The sequence below is a fragment of the Xiphophorus couchianus genome, chromosome 18 (genome assembly GCF_001444195.1).
Source record: "Xiphophorus couchianus chromosome 18, X_couchianus-1.0, whole genome shotgun sequence".
Lineage (NCBI taxonomy): Eukaryota > Metazoa > Chordata > Actinopteri > Cyprinodontiformes > Poeciliidae > Xiphophorus > Xiphophorus couchianus.
In genome coordinates, this window is record NC_040245.1 from 23,033,026 (window position 1) to 23,054,728 (window position 21,703).

Consider the following 21,703-nt stretch of genomic DNA (forward strand, 5'->3'; position numbering starts at 1 on the left):
ATCTTTAATTTAAAGGATCGGCGTTAGATAAAATTGACCTTTTTGAGTTTTTAATCATGTTTCAATGTTATTCCCTGATCGAACACACACCCGGAGTGTTCCTTTGATTCTTTGAGAAATCCCTTAGTCTCCCATGGCAACCATTGGGGGCTGCCTAAACGCTTGCATATGAACTACGTCTCATTCCAACACTTCTAATGAGCGCTGCTGTGATGCGTGGAAAGAGTTTCTTAAAGAAACAGAGGCCCAATTTCAAGGCGTCAGATTATGACGTCAGATTTCTTTAAGAGCACAAGAGAAGAGAACAAAGACAGAAAAACCAAGAGTCGTAATAGTATGACTTTATTCTTGTAGTTTTTCACATATTATTTCAATTTTATTCTTGTAATATCATGACTCTATCCTACAACTTTATTCTGATAATATTGTAACTTTATTCTCTAAATATTATGACTTTACTTTCTTAATTTTTATAGTTACTTCACTGTGCTATGAAATGACAGTATGTTCCTGGAAAACGCATAATACCGCCCCTTTAACAGAAATAATGACCTTTAAAACGTCAGTATGTGTGTAATTATTATCAAAAATGTGTTTCACTTAGTGAATTGAGTTACTGAAAGGTTACCTCCATCCATCTTCCTTAGTGCCTGCTGATGAAAACATCATCCCACAGTGTGATACGATGCTTCATAATGTGTAATGTTGATTTTCTACCAGTTATGGTAGCATTGTTGCATAACCCAACCGTTACACTTCTCTCTTCTTCTTTGTGTGTATTTTTTTAAAAATGATCTGAAGGCAAATATTCCCGTTTTATTTATGGGTATCAAAGTCAGCAGGGCTGACTAGAAATGCTGATTTGAAACATTAAATCCCAACAAAACACATTTAAGTTTGTGGTTGTATCATATCCAAACCGTTTCAGGGGGAAATGAGACTTTTGCAGGTATCCAGGTGTTTCGTAGACACAAACGCTGACCGTGTCTCATCATAGCGGCGCAGGACGCTCGGCGACCGGCCGACCCGACCTGCCTGCAGCGGTCCGAGGCCGAGCTGTTTGGGTCGTTTTTGTTGTTGCTTCAGTTATTTATGAGCGCCAGTTGTTCTGCCTTCTGCTTGCTCCTGCAGTGACCACAGTGTGGGTGGGTCCCATCTGTGGAACTGGCAGCTGACATTCCACACTTCTTATGAGCCACGGACAGGGGGAGACTTTTCAGAAACGTTTGGCTCGTTTCAAGGAAATTGGGCTATTTTGTGTTTTTAGATTGCAGCTAACGGCTCCACGGCCAGAAATGTGTGTGTGTGTGTGTGCGGTTGAGCGGCGGTTGACCTGGATTCAGTGACTGAAGTGACCACAGCCAGAAAACACTCAGAAGAAAACAAAAAGGAAATGTTTGCGGCAGGCTTCCACGACACCATAAATAAAAATGTTTTGCAGATTTTAAAGGATGAAACCTATTATAGAAACTGAACAAGCCCTTGTCAACACAGCCTCTCAAAGATTGATGTAGTATCGCCTAAATAAATCCTACTAAATATACAAAATCTAACAATTTCCTCTGAGGGTTCTATTTATACCTTTGAGTCTTAATACAAATTTTGCACGCAAAAAAACCCCAACAAAACACTTCAAACTATTTTCAATTTGTCAGCTGGTTTTGTGCAAATATAATCTTGCTTTACACACATTTATAGCTTTTTTTTTTTTTTTAAACCCATCCCAAAATGCTGGCATGTTTGGTGCTTCATGCCACATATCTGATGGTATTACTGGCTGCGCTGGCGTCTGTTGCCTGTAAATATTTGAAAACTACACCTTTTATTGCCCAGAATACCAGACAGTCTGTTGATGAGTTAGGTGTTGCATTTCAAAGCTAACATTTTCCAACCTTTATCCAGAGAGCGACAGAGAAGGAAACTCAATAAGGGACCTAAAGAAAACAGCCTGGCACAAAATGAACAAAATGAAAATAATATACCCTTTACACCTTAAAATGAACTTTTTATAACAAGATGTGCTGTTAGATTATTGTTTACGGAGCCCTCTAGGGGACATGGGGAATTTTTTTTCTTTTGCGTTACCTCGCAATACTTTTGCGTTACCTCGCAATACTTTTGCGTTCCCTCGCAAAACTTTTGCGTTCCCTCGCAATACTTTTGCGTTCCCTCGCAAAACCTTTGCGTTCCCTCGCAATACTTTTGCGTTCCCTCGCAAAACCTTTTGCGTTCCCTCGCAAAACTTTTGCGTTACCTCGCAAAACTGTACTGGTCAGTTATGCAGCATAATTGAACACTGCCAGCCTTTCTTACGGTGGGCGCCGTACTTTATGCTTTAATATAAGGTTATGTGAGGTTTTTCCATGAATGTTAGAATCTTTTTGTGAAATATCTGAAGTTTTATATCTTTCTTTAGGATAGAAAGGCACCACAAACCTACGATATAAACAGAAACCTTCCGTAAGTAGGAAAGAAATAAAAATACATTATAATTTGGACTATTTCTGAGTTATTATCGCGGGTAATAAATCATCTGACAGTTTTGATTGTGTCTCTGTTGTGTTCGTAATCTGAATGGTTTAAAGAGCTGCTTTCAGTGCCGCTCCATCTCAGCCTTAACAGACATAAACATGCAGTAATAAATCGATTTTCAATCAGTGTTTTGCACCAAACAGTTTTTACTGTTAACAAGTTTTTATTATTAAAAACACGACAAACTAATGATGGTAAAGGGCCGCACTGGGTTAACTCGGGGAATCTCATCTGTCCGTTTATCAATCAACTCCAAACCTTTTCTTTATTCTGTCACAATTATCGATTTATTCCATTTTGATGATCAGGTTCCAAACTTTGCAAGGACTGACCGCCCCGCTCACCGCTTCCTAATACACACAAAGCCAGTATCCTTCCCATTCATACCTGGTGACGTCACGCCCACATCGACACACCCACCACACAAGTGTCAAAGCCGCTGCTCCTGTCATATCAATAATTACTTATTTCATTCATATGGCTCTTACAGAGCCTCAGTGAAAACTTGTTTATTATTATTAACTGTTTGGTGCAAAACACTGATTGAAAATCGATTTATTACTGCATGTTTATGTCTGTTAAGGCGAAGATGGAGCGGCACTGAAAGCAGCTCTTTAAACCATTCAGATTACGAACACAACAGAGACACAATCAAAACTGTCAGATGATTTATTACCCGCGATAATAACTCAGAAATAGTCCAAATTATAATGTGTTTTTATTTCTTTCCTACTTACGGAAGGTTTCTGTTTACATCGTAGGTTTGTGGTGCCTTTCTATCCTAAAGAAAGATATAAAACTTCAGATATTTCACAAAAAGATTCTAACATTCATGGAAAAACCTCACATAACCTTATATTAAAGCATAAAGTACGGCGCCCACCGTAAGAAAGGCTGGCAGTATTCAATTATGCTGCATAACTGACCAGTACAGTATTGCGAGGTAACGCAAAAGTTTTGCGAGGGAACGCAAAAGGTTTTGCGAGGGAACGCAAAAGTTTTGCGAGGTAACGCAAAAGAAAAAAAATTCCCCATGTCCCTTAGAGGGCTCCGTAATTGTTGGATGGTTGTCCAAAAAAAAAAAATGTTCTCATGTGTTGTATTGGATGTGTAATATTTTTCTCCAAAACTAAAAGGAGACATTTTCCGTGATGTCAGATGAAACATTTTTATTCTCACGTCTGCATCACCAGCTGTCAGTTTTGCTGCAGTTTTTCCAAAAGGATAAAGTCGTGTTGAGGTCCCGCCATAACGGCTGTCACTGCAGAAGGGACAGACAGCAGATAAACAAACTCGCGGCTCTCTAGCACATCTGTCCATGAGAGCGGATACTATAATGACATGACTTAAAGGTTTCTGAGGTTTGGCTGCACGACTATTGTTCTTGTGTAGCTTGACTTTGTTTGCACGTGACATAATGACATGCAGCTGATGCTGCCAGGGATGAAAGAGACAAGACGCAGCTGGAGGAGATTTAAACTCGCCTGTGTGCCCCCCTTTTTTTTTTCCATCTTCTTGCAGAATGCATGAACTGCACCAGCTTCAACGACATGAACAGCAGAATAAACGCCGTCGAATCAAAGGTAAGGATCAAAATGTTGGGTGTGGAAAAAAAGATAAAGATTTTGCAATCAGGCCAAATTCTGCTCTCGCTCCAGATCAAACTGTTGGAGAGCGGTCGGTCACTTCCTGAGGTCAGACTACCAGACGGCTCAACAGGAAATGAGGTGGACACGCGTCGGGCCACTCCACCGCCGTACCTGCCACCAGGTGTCAGCACATCTCAGAAAAACCCAGTGGAGATGTTTAAGAACTGTCTGGAAATGTCTAGCTTCAGCATTCATCCATTGAACGTCACCGTTTCTAATTAAAATCTTTTCCAGATTTTTTCAAAGAAAGTAATGTCTTCAGAGCTTACACTCCTAATGGATTGATCTGCTAGTAACATCTAAGATATTTTTTATATATTAAAACATTGCAAAACATGAAATGTTACCAAGTATTTTTGGTCTAGTTTCTAGTGTAAATATCTTAGTAATACACTTGAAACTAACTTACAGGAGCCTTTTCAGCAAGATATAGGAGCTTCTTTTAAGTAAATAATTGTCAATATTGACAAAAACGTACTTGTACTATTCACTGATTAGTTCACGTATTACAAGATGTTTTCCCTGTGTTATAAGTGAAATAATCTGCCAATAGAATTAGTGCTTTTTTATTTATATTAAGGAATCTTTCACTTAAAAACAAGCTCCTTTAAGCAAGAGTTTCTTGCTTAAAAGTTACTTCTAGGTTAAGTTTTGTCTCATTTGAGGTGTACTAAATTTATATTTAGTACATTTGAGGTGTACTAAATTCATATATATAATATTTACACTAGAAACTAGATCAAAAATATTTGGTAAGATTTTGCGTTTTTGCAGTGAAGAAAAGCCTGCAGGTCTGTAGGACTTTAGTGTTTTGTTTTTGTTTTTTTTTGTTATAATCTTTATTGGACGAGGCAGTCAGGTCAGAGTTTCCACTTTGCACTTCAGGAAATCACTTTTTGTGTCCAAATTATTTCCCTACTTAAAAAGAAACAACTTAATCAATAAACAGGGGGAAAAAATATTTTTAACAACCAACTGGCAATATCTACTACATTAAAGGAGTGAATTAAATATGTTGTTATTGATATAGACAATTTATTGAAAGACGGTGTAAACTAAACACATTTATGTTGGTGATCACTCTATGCTGTAGTTATTTAAATGTGAGCCTTTTAGATTAATTTTACTTCCTCTACCGTTCTCTTCATCATGTGTGGTGAACTACTGTGTCACATTATATTTACACCCCAGGGAAACAAATTAATTAGTTTTAATTTCCCTAAGAATCTGATCTATTAAAAAATAAGATTCACTTACATGTAATTTAAATTAAATATTTAGCTCACAGGTAATTGCGTCGCCAGTGATTTTTTACTAAAAATGTACTTATGCAAGGTATAGAAAATGTTTTTCAGTTTGCATTTTGTTCTGCAATAAAATATTATTTTTGTTCAAGGCTTTGTTTAAGGGCTTCAGTGGTAAAATACATATTAATAGAAAGAGTTTCATTTCAGATTTCTTATTATGATCAGATTCCAACAATGAAATAAAACATTTCACAGTGATAAACTGTTAGTTTCTAAATTTCAGCTTCGTAGAATAAACACATTTGTTCTCTTCTCACTATTTAAAGACACCCAGCAGAAAGAAAGTCTGTGAGGTTTCTCAATTTATTTCACTCCAAATGTAACTTTAAAAAAAAAAAAAAATGTCCACATTCCTCAATGCCAGGAGCCAAAGGGCCCCCAGGACCGGCTGGACCTCCAGGACCGGCTGGACTACCAGGGATTGCAGGTCCTCCCGGAAGAACCGGGGATCGAGGAGCTCCCGGTAAAATAAATCCTCTTATCTGCTCAGTGTTTGGGGAGAGTTTCTTCCTTTTTGTTTCTCTGGACTGTTTTTTTATGCTCAGGGGAGAAGGGGGACAGAGGTTATCCAGGAGAGAGCGGCCGCCCCGGGCCTCCAGGTCTTCCTGGACCTCCGGGTCCTTCTGGGTCAGGTTCTTTTCCTCTGCCCATTCGGGGAGACGTTTTCCATCTAGGTAAGATGACTGCGTTTTAAAAATGTAACCCAAAGAGATCGAGAGCCTTGCTCAAATGTAACATGTGCCCCGGTTGATTCAGACACAAGCAGACAGTTAATTCAATCCGACCGTTTGGACCTGACGTTAAAAACCGTCCTGGGTGATGAGATCACAGCAGCCTGCTGCCGTTCATAGAACCTTACAGAGTGGACTGTGGACTGTCACAGCGCTGTGGGAGCACCATTTGTAATGCAAAGCCCCTGCTGAGTTTAAATATGTGGCAGATATGAGAACAGCAAAACTCAGCTCGGTGTCAGCGCACAGACACTGAACACTTTAACCCAAACACACGGCCAAGAATTATGTTCAAGCCGTAGAAAGGGATACATCTTATAAAAGCATATATTTAAAAGCAAACAAATACAAAATAAATAAACAAAATTATTTAAAAAATGTTTTAGCTGTGGCTAAGCCATTTTCTGGCAGCGCCACTGAACATGGTGGCAAGAAAGCGTCAGCTGATCTACACACTTTTATTATGGCGAGCGTACAGTGTTTGAGAAATCCTTTAATCTCCCATGGCAACCATTCAGCTGTGCAGCATCACATGGTCTAACTTAGTGCTGCCTTTTCCACATGGCTCCTCCCTCTGCTCTCCCCCACTCATCTCCTCCAGACTAGTGGCAGCAGCAGTTACCACGTCTGCTGAGCTCACCACAGGAACCACCTCTCAGTGAGACACTGGTAAGAATGTCGTTAAGGGCTTTACGGAGAAAGGTCGCGATGAAAGGAGCAGGAGCTTCTTAAAGAGACGGAGGCCCAATTTCAAAAAAGTTTAAAACAGATTTCTTTTAAGTCATATTTGGTATATACAGCATTTTTAGAACAACTGAAGGCAACATAGTTAGTTGATTGTGCTGTAAATGTGCCTGGAATATACACAGCACAGCCCCTTTAACTACAGCTTTAAATGACCAGATTGCAGAGTGTGATCTCTTGAGAGAAATCACGATCCTTTCAACAAGAGATGTCCAAGTAAAAACTCGACATGGTACTCCAGGATTGCTTCCACACTGCTAAGCCGGGGCAGGTACGGGACTCCCAGGACGCCTCTGAAGGTGGTCTGACGAAAGCCGTCCTCACTGCGTTCTCCTGGAGTTAGCACCTGCTGTTGGCGCTGTCTGCGTTGAGCTCGAATTTCTCGGATGGGAGCGAGGAGCGCCAGGGTCTGATGGCTTAACGCCGACCCCAGAGCCGCTGCGAAAACCGTCAGCTGGTTGGGTGGCCACAAAGAACCGATGCCAAAACTACAAGCAGGACCTTTTCACGGTCAGCCAAGTGCCTCACGCTCGCATTTAGCAGAAATGGCTTTGTCACACAGGATGTGAATTCTGGTCCCAATGGACTCATGCTGGAGGTGGTACAGGAAACATAAGCGTTTATCAAAGGACGTTTCTTTTGTATTGAAGAGAGACTTGTTTTCTCTAAGCAAAAGGATTCAAGCCCTTGGCGGCCTTTTTCGACGGTCTGATTTATTAGGATTACAGTGGTAATCCAATAAACACAAAGTAGTGGATAACTGTAATTGTTAGGGAATCACACATGGTGTTCAAAGATTTTTACAAATAAAACTCTGAGAAATACTTTGTAAAACATTTTTGCTGCAAGGACGACTGTATGTTGTTTGGACACAGAATGTCTCCACCAACTTGAAACGTCTACAATAGTTTCCCATCCGTCTTTGAAAAATACCTGAAACTCAGTCAGAGAGGATGAGGATCATCGGTGAGCATCTATGTCTAGGTCTTGCCTCAAATTCTCAATTTAATTTATTTGTTGCTTGGACTTTGACTTGACCATTTCAACACAATCGGATTTGACTTTCTGTAGCTCTGGCCGCAAGTTCAGGGTGGTCAGGTTTTCTGTGTGATTTCAGTGACATGTTCAAAGTTTAGGACTTTGTTTTTAATAGTCAGACACGCTTTAACCTTCTCCACAACTTTCACCCTGACCTGTCTGCTGTCTGCCTCCTCGATCTTCAGGAAGCCATTTGTCCGCTGATGCTCTCCGACAAACCTCCGAGGCCTTTAATCTCAATTACACTGAGATTAGATTACACTGGCTTGAACTCTGTTTACCTCCGTTTAAGTCTAGAATCTGCAGTAAAGTCTGTCTGTCTATCTAAAGGCAATTTTATTGAGTGTTAGTGGAGTAAAGGGGATTTAATACAAGGCATCACCGAATCAGACTTTTAAGAAAACTGCGGTCACACACACACATAAAAAAAAAAAATAGATTGAAGTTTATAGCGTGACAGAATGTGAGAATCTGAAAGGAGCCTCCATCAGTTTGCGAGTTGCTGTAGTTTTATTGTTTCTGTGTGTCGTTGCTGTTGTTGTCTGCTCAGCCTCTACACACTGGGGCTTTAATGAGCACAGCCACCAGCAGTGAAGCCCAAGCATAAATCACAAGATTAGCTGTGGCTGCTTTGAAAAGATGAAGACTGAACGTGTCGCCGCATTGTGTTTCATAGAAACCGGGCTTGTTTGCTTGTTTTCTCCGCTGACATGGCGTCTCGGCTTTGTCTCCGTCTGTCATGTCGAAGTAATTATTCCTTTTGATCTAAAAAGAAAACCAAAAAAACCCTGAACGCATCATTTTTCTAAACATCCAGTACTAGAGTGTTGCCACGGGGAGGCAGCAGGAGTCTGTGTAATGATCATTACCTCACGAGGCCTGCTGGCTCTGATTAGGCTTTTTTGGTTGCGCCTGCCTCTCTGAGCCCGGGACCGTGTCTGCGGGTCTGCAGTTATGAAGATTTGGGTCTGTGGGACCGTGTAAGTGAAGGCAGAGGAGTGGAGGGTTGGGGGGGGGGGGGGGGGGGGGGGGGCAATTGGCTGTAAATCAGGTCTAATTTGTTAGCTGTCAGCACAACAATCTGCGTTTGGGGTGGGTGGGAGTCGGGGGTGGGGAGGGTTGGAGGACTGACCACGGCTCCGAGCCAAGAGCAGGCCTGGCTTTGAACATGGGAGGAGATGTTCTGCCACTCATGTGGAGTTTCTCTGGGAGGCGGCCAGACTGGAGGAGACTGTAGCATTAGAAAATTAGTTCCAGAGGGAAATCTGCTCCTTCTAGACCCTTTTTTTTTCTTTTTTTTTTCTCCTGTGGACTGCAGCCATAAAGTAACAGGGCTGTCTCAACATGGGGGAGAGAGACTGACACTGAGCATATGCTGAAGTGGTGAGGAAGTGTGAGGTGGTTTCAGACTGAATTCATTCCCACAAATGGGCTTCGAAAGATCCGACTTGCTGTAACCGAGACGGGACTTCTAGGTCTGGTGTGTTCTGTCAAACGTTTGATCACATTTCCTGCACCGTGAAACGAGACGTCGTCCGGATCGCCCAGCTGTTCCCCGGCGTAACCGCCAGGCTGGACTTCATCCAGGTCCATCCGAGCTTCGGACCTCTCCAGCCAAACTTAAATCTACAGCAACATTCATCTTAGAGGAAAACTTTAAATGCAAGCTAAGAATATGTCTTTTACGTATTTATATATGTGCAGGATTTCCCTCAGCGTATTATAAGCCTGGCGGTTACCCCCCAACCACCAGGTTGGGTAGAACTAGCTGTTGACACACCAGTTGCGCCATCCCTGTCTCAAATTATGATGCTCGCTCGTGCCCCTCTGAATTTTTGTCATTTTTAACATTTTTCAGCACAAAAACGCGGTGAGCCGCTGGTGGACCGGGCTTAGCAGGTTTTCTGGAGGAAACGCTGATGCGTACTGAAGCACACTAAAGCACTTTGAACTGCCTTATTGCTGAAAATGTGTTATATAAATAAAATTACCTTGCTGTCTATTATGATAAAAAAAAAAAAAAAAGATTTCAGGGCTGAAACAGACTTTACTGAAATTGTTTAAAAAAAAGAAAAAAGAATCTAAATACTGGTTTTGGTTGAAGGTTCAGTTCTCACTGCACACTAAAAGTTTTACAGAAATGTGTGTCTGTTCTCAAGTTTGTTTTAATTTCCAGACTTGTAGCTGAACAGCAGGCTGGTTCAGTTGGTAGCATCGCTCCTTTGCAGCAACAAGATCCCGGCCCGGGGTGTTTTCTGCATGAAGTTTGCATGTTTTCCTCGTTTATGTGTGGATTCTTTCCAGGTATTCCAGCTTCCTCCAGTGGGTAAACATGACTATTAGGTCTCTGTGTGCTGCCCTGCAAGCAATTATCCCCCTCTTGAGCGTTCCCACATTCTGTCATCATAAAAACCACTGACTTAAATGTGATTGGCCAGCTCAAAATAGTACACAATCAGGAAGTGGAAGGAAAGTCGAACATAGTTTTTAACATGTTTTACGTGTAAACATTTGAAAAGTGTGGCGTGAATTCATAGTCGGCCCTTCTTACTATGATCCCTCTAAATATAAACCAGTCCATGTTACTGCTTTATAAGTTACCAAGTTCCAAAATAACATTTTTTTTAAATTTCACCTTTCTAAAATATATATATTTTTAACCAAAAGTAATTTAAAAGAAAAAAGAAAATCACTACATTTTACTTTCCAAAAGATGCTTTAGAAAGAAAAAAAACATTTTGGCAAAAAATGACTTGGGCCATTACGTGATGATTAGTAAAATAACCTCGTGATGAATCCAGAGAGTCACTGTTGTTACAAGAAAGCCAGAAGAAGTCGTGTTTGTTTCCTGCATGTTGATGCAAATCATGAAGCAGGCACAGCAACAGGATGAAGGAGTTAGGACCATCATATTGACCTGTATGCAAAACACCATGTGCAGCAGAAACACTAGACATGATCCTGAACACACCAGGGCATCATGGCGGTGGCAGCACCATCCCGTGGGAAAACGTTTCTACAGCAGACTCAAGCAAGCTGCTCAGAGTTAGTGGAGATAAATACAATCTAGTCCTGGAAGAAACGCTGTGAGAGACTGAACAAGGCTTAAGACTGGACTTGGAGTCTTTACACACAGCTGGAGTAAGAGGGGATGGTTTAAATTAGAAACATTAATGTGTGTGACAGGTCCAGTCAAAGGCCAAGTCTACATCCATTTAAGAATCTGTGATAAGACTTGAATATGTTTGTGCAGTTAATTCCCTCTGACTGGGCTTGTTTTCCAAAAGAACAATAAAATTAAATTTCAGTCTGTATTTACAAAACTCATGAAGATATTTGCCAAAGACCGACAGCCGAAACTGCAGCTGAAGCATGTGAATCGCAGACTTCGAGGGCCGATTATTTGCAAAACAAAGTGTCGTGGAACTGATCGTTACCATACTGCTTTGCGGATTGCTGCTCTAAATTTACTCTTTATTATGTCCTGTTTCACTTAAACACTATAACTGGGTGTTGGGTTCGGTACAGAAATTACAGTCATTCGTTTTGTGGTCTTTGCAGTCAGATAGCCACACCTTTTCTGGCATTGTGGGGGGAATTCACCATGAAAGAAAGAGTCACGTGTTTCACTTTCATCACCGCTCTGTTCTGCCTGAGGGTACGAGTTGGATGTAGTCGTGCTAGTTTGGCTGAGTTCAGTCAGTAAAGTAGCACTTGCGATTCAAAGACTACTTCTCCACTCATCATTCGCTGGTCTTGAATCCAAGTTTGCAACATTAAAAATAAAATAAAAAAAGCTTAAAAGTATGTGTGTAGTTTCTGCCATGTTGGTGTGTCCAATAAATATCCAAATAAAGACATAGTTGGGGTGAAATGTGGTTGCAAAGTGACACAATGTGCAAAGATTCATATGAGTGGAGAAGGATTCTTTAGCCAGATTCTGCATTAAAATTGACAAATTACCAGTTTATCATACAAACCAAACTAAGACTAAGGCAGGGTCTGCTCTTTATGGGTCACTTCTCTCTGTGTGATGCGATTAAAAGTCTGCGATGCGTCTGAACTGCTATTAAGGAGACATTGCGGCACAGCTGTGTCAAAATGTTTCTCATGAATTAACTTTATCTCTGCATTTCAACGCAGGAAATAAATAAAACTCAATCTTGAATCACTCTTCCACATGCATTAAGCCTTTTAAGAACAGACACATGTTTACTTTATCACATAATGCACTTTAGTGACCGGACTGTATTAATAATCATGCTGAATAAGTTATAACTACTCACATTCTACATTATAGTGTTTGGAATAAATCGTATCCGCTCTGTCGTTGCCATTTGCACTCATTAAAGCTGCAGGGTGAGTATGAAAAAGTGTTTTAAAAAAAAAACAAAAAAAACTTTATAATTATCAATATTGAACAATTGTAATTAGATGACAGCATTTTGCCGTTTGTTTTTGTTTTGTTTGTACAGCTTTTCGGTTTGTGATCTTCGGTAACCCAGAGACAGAGGAATTATGGGTATTTTTGCCTGCTACGTCGTGGGCGGACTCCTGTAGAACCCGACGCTGATTCATGGCAGCATTTATTTAAGAAGCTGCTTATCTCTGTGTAATTTCCTCTGGAGATTTATGATCATTTCAGTTCAGTTCAAATCATTTGACTCACGAGGGACATAATTAAACCTTCCGCCTCGCGGTGGTGAAAACATTTGGGTTGGTACCCAGCAGCAGGGTTAAAATGTTGTGACTGACGCTGACGTTTCCCCTCAGAGGAGGACCCGGACCGTCCGGTTCTCGCTGCGCCTCCGGTCAGAGTGGGCCCTCCCGGTCCCGCTGGTCCCGTCGGCCCCTCGGGTAGGAACACGAGCCGCTTCCTGTGTACATATTGGAGGAAAAACTGCACGTGTCCTGTAGCTGGCTGAGTTTTGTCATTACAAACACGTAGCGTCAAAACTGCCGGTGTTGAAGTTGTGACACTGTATCGTAGCAGAATATGTTTATTGTTTTTCTGTGAATGTTTATGAATTATGCGCAGCAGGCTGTATAAAACTTTAAATAAGGACATGTTGCAAGAGGTTTGTTCCGTTTATTTCAGTTCGCGCCAAATACTCCAGTTTGAGCTGAATTAATTTTGCTTGGAGATAAAAAAAATTAAAAAAAACAGTAACAATATATATTACGATGGACACATGATCAATTTTAATAGATAATATGTCGAAAAGATCCGATCCAGAACCTCACGGCATTCTGGGAGACGTAGGCGGAGGAAAAAAACGTTAGCTGCTCAATTTTCAGCTAAGCAAGGTGGGTGGCATCAACTAACTTTGGTCACCTAGCAACAACCTGTTGAGTAAATTGCGCAGGAGGAAAGGTCACGTCGCCAGTTTGGCAGCATTTCAGATGTCCAAAACAAACAAAAAAGCAATCAATGATTCTCAATATTGTCTGATGTCAAAGGTTTATATCGCTCCATCTGATTTATTCTAATCCAGATTCAGATTAACTAACATCTGGAAGCAGCTGATCGTTTAACATCAACTGTTTTAAAATGTATCAGTCTAAGCCTGTGGAGACAGTGGAGAGAAACAGTCGTACTGGGAAGACTGAACCAGGAATACTCTCTATGGGAACACAAAAACCAAGAGTTTGACAAGATTCATGCATATTTTCTAAACGGTGTCAGCATTTAGTAATGATTAATGGTGTTTGTGTGTGGGACTGCAGGTTCCCCTGGAGAACGAGGACCTGCAGGGACACCTGGTCTCCCAGGACGGGACGTAAGTCTTTCTCACTTAGTCATAATTGGTCGTCTCACACAGCACTGCTAATGCCCTTGCCTTTGTTTGTGTGAATCCAGGGTAGGGAGGGTGTTCCAGGCAGACATGGCAGTCCCGGCCCGAATGGAGATCCAGGGGAAAGGGTAAAAATGACCCCCATTATTGGATTAACGGGCTGTCTGAACGTATTTGGTGCTTATTAATAACGTGAGCGCTCTTCAGTTTTGTAAATGACCCCGTCATGCACCGGTGGACACATTAAAGGAGAACGAGCTTTTCTTCAAAGACTCTCTCCAACCCGTGACTAATCCTGCTCTCTCCTCCACGTCCAGGCCGCACTAATCAGGGCCGCCATGTTTGATCTGTTGTCAGGTCTCCAGTGGGTCCTCCATCTCTAAACCTGATCTCTCTCCAATGCGTGTGTGTGATCTGAGATTGGTGAAGTGGTGAAATATTGGTAACTGATGTTATTCTTCCTCTAGGGGGCGCCAGGTGCCAAAGGAGAGCAGGGCCTACCTGTAAGTTCAGTCAATGTGATGCGTAAACCTCACACATCCGAACATCCTGAAGGTGACGACCTTCATTTCTTTCCTTTCTCAGGGAGCACCCGGGCCAAAAGGAGAACCAGGAGTGAGCTTGAATGAGGTAAGAGGCATTGCAGGTCAGATTTTTTATTTTGTTTTTTTTTTTGTAAACGGATCCTATTAAAGAGGATGGTGTTGTTCAGGGTGAAGCCGTGCAGCAGCTCCGAGAGGCCCTGAAGATCCTGGCCGAGCGGGTTCTGATCCTGGAGCACATGATTGGGATTCACGGTGAGGAGAAGCCACACTTCACCAGAACCTCAAGGGTACTTCAGTAAGGTTTAGAGGTTACTTTCCTGTAAAATGGATGCAACTTTCGAAGGAACAAGAAATTACTTAGAGGCTACTTTCAGGAACTTACTGGGATGATTCATAAATCTTAATGGATTTTACTGGTTTTACTAAGATCCAACCTAAGATCATCTTCCTACTGCTGAGAGGTGGCTTTCTGAAAATTACCTGGTTCTTTGTGGAGCATAAAAATTACTATACAGACTTCAGCAAGATACTTCTGGAGCTTAACAGGAACTTAAAAAAAACAACAAAAAAAACTCAGAGGAACTTACTGGTTACTTTCCCTAAACTTACCAAGAAGATTTTCAAACTCATCAAATACTTTTCTCAGACTTAGAGGGCACTAGCCAGAACTTAATTTGGCGGTTACTTCTCTATTTATTTCTGGTTACTCTCCTTGTACTTATTAGGTACTTTCTCAAACTTTGAGGTTGCTATCCAGAACCTACCAGGTACATTCATTAAACTTTTAATTACTTTAATGGTTACTTTCTCAATACTTGCCGGTGTCGTTGCTTGACACTGAGCTTTCTGGGTTCTTTCTATGAAACTTCTCTGCTACTTTCCTGTAGCTATGGTGGTTCTCATAGAAATGAGAAGTTACTTTTAGAGATACACCAAGTAATTTTATTCAACTTTGATGCAACGTACAGGTTGCTGTCCGAGATTTTCAGTTAGGGTAAAGTACCTGGCAAGTGTCAGGAAAATTACATCTAAGTTCTTAGGAAGAATTGCCTATATTATATAGTTCTACCTAACAAAAGGTAATTACTGTAAACACCTTCTTTCTGTATTGGACTTGTCTGCTATAAAAACTGGAGGTTCGTTTTTACTACACCTTTTGGTTGTTTTAGAAAATGAACCACTAGATAAGACATATAGTGGTCATCGGCGAGGTTGTAGACTGAATCCTGGTTGACAACTTTAGATGACCGCTCATATAAAAACTTGCATGCTAGATTTGCAGGGGACTCCGTCGCAGTTCGCTGCGAGTGAGTTCGTCTGTGGCTGTTTGCGTCTGACTCGCTGTGCGGTGTAGGCATGCGGCGTCTCAACCATCGACCGTTTGAGACAGACACCAGCTACGACCCTGCAAAAGACCGAGTGGCTGCAGGAAATAGATGGAAGCAAATTCTCGAACGCGAACATTCGCACCGCGTCCACCTGCTGCGAAAAACGCAGAATCCCAAACTGTTCCTCTGAGGAGGGACGTGTCCTTGCTGACTGGTTTTTCTGTCTGCTGTTTGTTGCTTTGCGCAGAGAACTCTGAAGGATCTGGATTCAGCAGCGTTTTAGACCCGCTGGGTTTCTCCAGCCTGAAGACGAAGCGCCGCCAGGCCAGTCGAGTCCTCCGTCAGCCCGCAGGCGTCAACGGGCAGCAGAAATGGGTCCCTCTTTAACGTTATTGCATCATTTTGCATTTGTGTGAATAATTGTATGGGAATATTGGCTTTTTGTTGTTGTTGTTATTGTTATAACTGGACATGCGTAGCTGTACTTTGTATCTGTACTTGCCAGATTTATTGTTGTTTTTCTTCGACATGAATAAGTCCTGCTATTAAAAGTTCTTTGTAGAAGAGAGATGTTGAACATTTCCTCCGCACCAAATGATTTATTGTCCTTTATCACCCTGCTGCTGCTGCCTTACACAGAAGTATGCCATAAATTACAATGGAGGTTCTGGCATCCTTCCTTCATCAGATAAAAGATAAATAAGTGAATTTATCTCTTTTCCTGAGGCTTAGGTTGCAGGCCTTTGCATTCCCCAACAAAGTACAAAAAAACAAAAACAACAACTTTGTACCGATCTAAAAATCTTTGTTTTCCATCGTCTCTTTTGTGTTTTAGTTTGTGTTAATGCTGTTAGGGGGAAAGACTTCCAAGAACATCAGCGTGACATAAACCGGAGCAAACATCTGGAAATCAGAGGAAAGAGACCCCGAATCTCGGGCCAAACCCCCTCACTCATCCCATGATGCACCTGGAAGCTGATAGAGCTGCAAACTTGACAGGGTTACATCGACTTGTTTAATAAGCTGCCTCTGAGACCTCCGTTTAAACCGGCGTGATTTATTGCGCAACGTGTCTCCCGAGTGATCGAGACGGAGGTTTCTGAGTGAAACCCCCCCACCGCGTCTGGAGCGATCCTTGCTTCCTCCATTACAGACTTCACACGGGGGGGGAATCCATCTGGGAGGGAAACGTGCTTTCCTCCGCCGGGAGTTGAGGAGAGGATCGATTCGGCTCTCGCCCGCCTGCTAAGTACGAAACATTTCGCCGGCGTCGAGTGGGAGCCGCGGGTCTGTTGATGACGACAACGTTGAAAGCAGACCAAAACATGCAAACTATAAACAGATGAGTGTGAGAATTGTTTCCGTCAGAGTCCAGTTCAGAGTTTGGTATTTTAGTTATTTGTAACTCTTAAGTTTTTACTGCTCCATAAAAAAGAGAACTACATAACAATAAAATAAGTCAAAGCCCTTCTAACAACAGACATGTTTTTTATTGGCCACTATCAGCTGTTTATAGACCTCAAAGTGTTCAAATGAAACTCAGAAGGGCAGAAATAACTGCTTTGGGTTATTCTACCCTCACATTACAGAGATGCAAGTCAAGCTGCTTCCTGGAATAGGTAGACGGATGATTCAGAAATTACTCATTTACCTGTTCTGGAAAGAAAATCAATTTGCAGTGAGTTTATCAAACAGTGAAGAATGCCTTGCCCTTGGGCAAAGGCATTAGCTTGTTATTATTATTATTATTATTATTAGGATCTGACATGAGTCAAGAATTTGTAGTATTGATTTTGATCCATGTATTCCTACTTGTGAATAAGGCTGCCTTCCAGAAATTGCTGTAAGACTTATAATAAATTAATATTCTTCATGTTTGCTTAGCGTGACTGTTTTTAATTTATTTATTTTCTAAAATAACCTAATGCAATTTTCTGAAAATCACTGCAGGATGCATTTTCTTATTCCTATTCCATTTTCTTATTCCTATTCCTAAGGCCTGATAGGTCAAAGACTGACAGCATTAATGTTGATGCATCATAATTTTTCTTTGTTTTTAATTTCTTCCATTATTCAATTAAAGGGGCAGTATTATGGATTTTCCGAGCACATAGTGCCATTTTATAGCACAATCGAGTAGCCTAACTATGTTACCTTCAGTTGTTATGAAAGTGCTGCATATGTCAAATATAACTTAAAAGAAATTTTACTTTGTAATTTAATGCCTTGAAATTGGGCCTCTGTCCCTTTAAGAAGATCCTGCTCTTTCTGAAGTCATCACAACATGGCTCCTCTATTAACCTTTAACAACTTTTTTACCGGCCTTGCGCTGACAAGCAGCTGATGGTCACTTTCACCAGGTGTCTGCTAACTGCAGCTGGCTAGTCTGAAGGAGCTGAGTGGGGGGAGGAGCTTCATCCTTGAAGGCGGGGCTCAGTCCCACCAGACCTTTTGCGCCTCTGAATATTTGCAACAAGAGATTAAATGATTTCTCAAACATTCATAAAAGAATCAAGGCAACAATCCATGTGTGTTTTTGATGAGGGAATGACATTATAGCATGATGTAAAGCTCAAAAAAGTAATACAGCCCCTTTAAAAAAAACAAAACTCAACAACCTGGCACTAAATGTTCTCTGACTGGAGATAATTCAGCACTTCTACAAAAAAACATCGAATCCATCAGTGCAGACGATAACAACCTCACTTTACAGCACAAGTTTCACAATCAAGCAACACTGCTGACGAGCAGGAACATGCCTCCTTCCTCCTCTTGGCCTCACTTTTTTCGAGAGCCTATAGAAGAGCATGTAAACAACTGGTTGACCTGTAAACATTTCCTTGTCTTCTTTTCTTCACAGGCCGGCGTCTGGTCTCTGCAGAAAGGATCACAGGTTGTACAAGAATCAGAGTTGACTTTTGCTGCTCAATTAGCTCCCGAGAACAGAGAGCGGCGAGCGTGGTTCCGAGGCGTCTTCACGCTCCTCTCTGGCCTCTTCATGAATTCTTTCATCTGTGTTTCTGTCTCCCCTTTTCTTCCTCCTCCTCCTCCTCCTCCTCCGCACTCTTGTTTTTCCTGTCTACTGAACAGGGACGTGTTGATGTGAGGGGGCCCCCGCTTGCGTGGCCACAAGGGAACAAGTCTCTGGTGCTTTTGATGGGCTGCGAGATCAGACGTGTCCACCGTTCCCCGGCGCACACTCTAGCGACTGATCATGCAACATGACGAGGGGCAGAAACAACCAAAAGCAAAAAAAAAAAAAAAAAAAGATGCACACCCACTCGTGTTCCCTCTGTTAATCACACGAGGCTGTTTTGGTCCGCGCGTCTGCTCTGCTCTGCTCTCGGTGGGGTGCCGTGTTTGCCCGGACACAAGGGAGAGAAAGTGAGACGGTGTGTGTGTGTGTGTGTGATCCCCCCCCCACCGCCCTTCCTCAACACACACACTTTCTTGCCCCTTTTTTTTTTTTTTTTTTTTGCTTTTGACAGTAAGATGGATGATTGCAATCACAGGAACCATCAGTGAGACAGAGCGGAGGTCTACAGGGCAGGGAGACACAGCCATGGGAAACCAGCCGTCAGATTAATGCACCACGCTGCCATGGGAACAATGCACTGTTTATTTGTCTGGTGTGTGTGTGTGTGTGTGTGTGTGAGTGTGTTGGGTGGGGGGGGATTTGTTGTGTCATATGCATTTTCTTCTCCTCTCTCTCTCTTTCTTTCTGTGGCCTTTTTCATGTACACAACATGAAAGCCTGCTCGTAAAACACGGCTTGGCGGCTCAGCTTTAAAGGGAGACGCAGGAAAAAAAAGACGAAGCTTGTTTACGTTTTAAAGAACAGTAAGCTTGTGCTGAAAGTCAATATGTGTCCCTGCAAACCAAATATGTCCGATTTCATAGTGATTAAGCTGCTCTCTTTCATCTCCTGGGAGAATAAGAAGCAGACTTCTTCTTCTTCTTCTTTTTCTTCTTCTTCTCTGCTGCGGAGTGAACGGATGTTTTTAAGAGAAACATCTGTTGCTGTACAAATGGGATTACTGCGTCTGTAGCCGGGGGGGAAAGAGGGAGACCGCCGAGGTTATGAATGGCAGTGTGTGGCTGACAAGGAGGTCTGGGAAGAGCCTCTGGGATGAGTCGTAGCTTTCTGTTAAAGACGCCAAATGAAGCAAAATGAAATTCGGTTCCCGGTATTCTTCGGTGCTCACTTTTAAATCTGCTTTGCTTTTGCTAAATCTAAAGTTTTCCACAGTGTGTCACTATGCAACCACAAACTACAAAGTGATTTATTGGGCTTTTATGTGACATACTGGCACAAATAGGGCAAAATTGTGAATTAAGATGTAAATTATACTTGGCTTTTTAGCTGTTTTTTTTTTTTTTTACATTAAAATAAAGTGTGGTGCGCATTCTTAAGTACCCACTTTAATAAGGTGGTACGGTTATTTTATTTATACAGCACATGTTCAGCAACAAGGCAATTCAAAGTGCTTTATGTGAGTTTTAGGAAATACAAACAAAACAAAAGAAAAGGTAAAGTAATAGGAGTTTCTCTGGATAAACTAATAGAAAAGAAAAATATGGATTCTAAGTTTGTTCTAATTCCTGCTGAGTGAAGTATAAATGTTCCCGTTCTGGGTTGAGAACAGGAGCTTACGTCTCCAACAAATGATATGGAGGCACATCTTGGTGCATTAGAGACCCTCTAAACTGACAGGCTTAATTTGACACACAGCCTGTGGAAACTTTGAAGGAGCTGCAGATGCCAACAGCTCAGGTGGGAGAATCTGTTTGACAGCTGAGCACTTTCTGAAATTGAGATTTATGGGGGGAAAAAAACACTCATGAAGTCTTATTTGAATTTTGTTACCAAACAACATGGTGAAAAATGTGCTCTGAATTTCAATTTTACACATATATGTAAAAATTTATACTTGCAACAAGGCATTTTCTTCCATGTTATAAGTGAAATAATCAGTGGAACTAGTACTTTTTTGTGTTAATATTATAGAATTATTGACTTAAAGCAGGCTCCTATGTTGCTGAAAAGTTACTTGTGAGTCAGTTTGGTCTTATTTCAAGCGTACTAAGATATTTGTGCTAGAACCCAAAACAAAAACACTTGGTAAGATTTTCTGTTTTTACAGCAATATCAATTTGGTAATTTGAACAAAACTGAAACACTTCAGGGCATGACTACTTTTAGATGGCAGGTAGTTTCTACCCTTGAATCACGATCTGGTATTTTACCTCACGCCCTGTTGACCTGTCAGTCCGTGGCACCAGGTGATGTTTTGTGCTTCCGGCGAGCAACGAGGAGGAAGAAATGCTGTATTTTAATCCATATTCTCTCTACTTTGACTTTTTTTTTTTTTTTTAGCCTCATCTCCATCTCTAAACCTGCAGATTTATGCGTCTGCAGAGCTTTAACTCAAACAGACAAATTCCTGCGAAAGCGCTCCCTCCTGCTGGGAGCTGCGTGCTCGGGGGTCACCTCCTGATAAAGCACGGACAGAGTCGCAGCTCGGAGGCATTCGGTTGCACAAAAACAGCTGAGCGCCGCATTGACCTAGATTCAGGTGATATTCAGTTTGTCATTAATGTAACCAGGCAGCATCTGAAATTTCTCTAAGATGACCTGGGGAGCGTGTTTTATATTAATCTGAGGCCGTTTGTGGAGGTGATTACACCTCAATAACCTCAATTATTTCTTTTTTTAAAGGACTTTACACACAGATTCAAATTCATACATTTTATATATTTCTGTTCTTTGCTTAAATGTCCTTTTGCTACGATTTACTGAGTGACAATTATCCAACTATCAACGCAGGTGTTCGTTTGAGTCTCTGTGTTTGTTTTTTTTGACCTGTCAGGTTTAGAATACTATATTTGAAACTTATCTACCTGATCTTGTTCATAAAAATGAATTAAATGACCTAAAATATTACATTCAGGGACATGATGATACTCTGGCTGTTTTCAGAAAAGAAGAGTATTCACAGACCAAAAATATTTGCAGTTTTCAAACATTCAGCAT

The 21,703-nt window shown here is 41.4% G+C and overlaps 1 protein-coding gene across 2 annotated transcripts in view; it reads left to right on the top strand.

Annotated features, from left to right (window-relative positions):
• Positions 1–17,542, top strand: part of col26a1 (collagen, type XXVI, alpha 1) — a 35,098-nt gene extending 17,556 nt beyond the window's left edge. The window contains exons 4-14 of one of the 2 annotated variants that reach the window (XM_027999077.1): positions 4,054–4,115; positions 4,191–4,302; positions 5,853–5,951; positions 6,034–6,162; positions 12,775–12,858; positions 13,729–13,781; positions 13,862–13,924; positions 14,264–14,299; positions 14,382–14,426; positions 14,509–14,593; positions 15,917–17,542. In XM_027999077.1, the coding sequence (XP_027854878.1) occupies positions 4,054–4,115; positions 4,191–4,302; positions 5,853–5,951; positions 6,034–6,162; positions 12,775–12,858; positions 13,729–13,781; positions 13,862–13,924; positions 14,264–14,299; positions 14,382–14,426; positions 14,509–14,593; positions 15,917–16,056 (908 nt within the window). In that variant the 3' untranslated portion in view covers positions 16,057–17,542. The remainder of the gene's footprint in view (positions 1–4,053; positions 4,116–4,190; positions 4,303–5,852; positions 5,952–6,033; positions 6,163–12,774; positions 12,859–13,728; positions 13,782–13,861; positions 13,925–14,263; positions 14,300–14,381; positions 14,427–14,508; positions 14,594–15,916) is intronic. The other variant, XM_027999078.1, reaches the window with a different exon arrangement.
• The last annotated feature ends 4,161 nt before the right edge of the window (positions 17,543–21,703 follow it).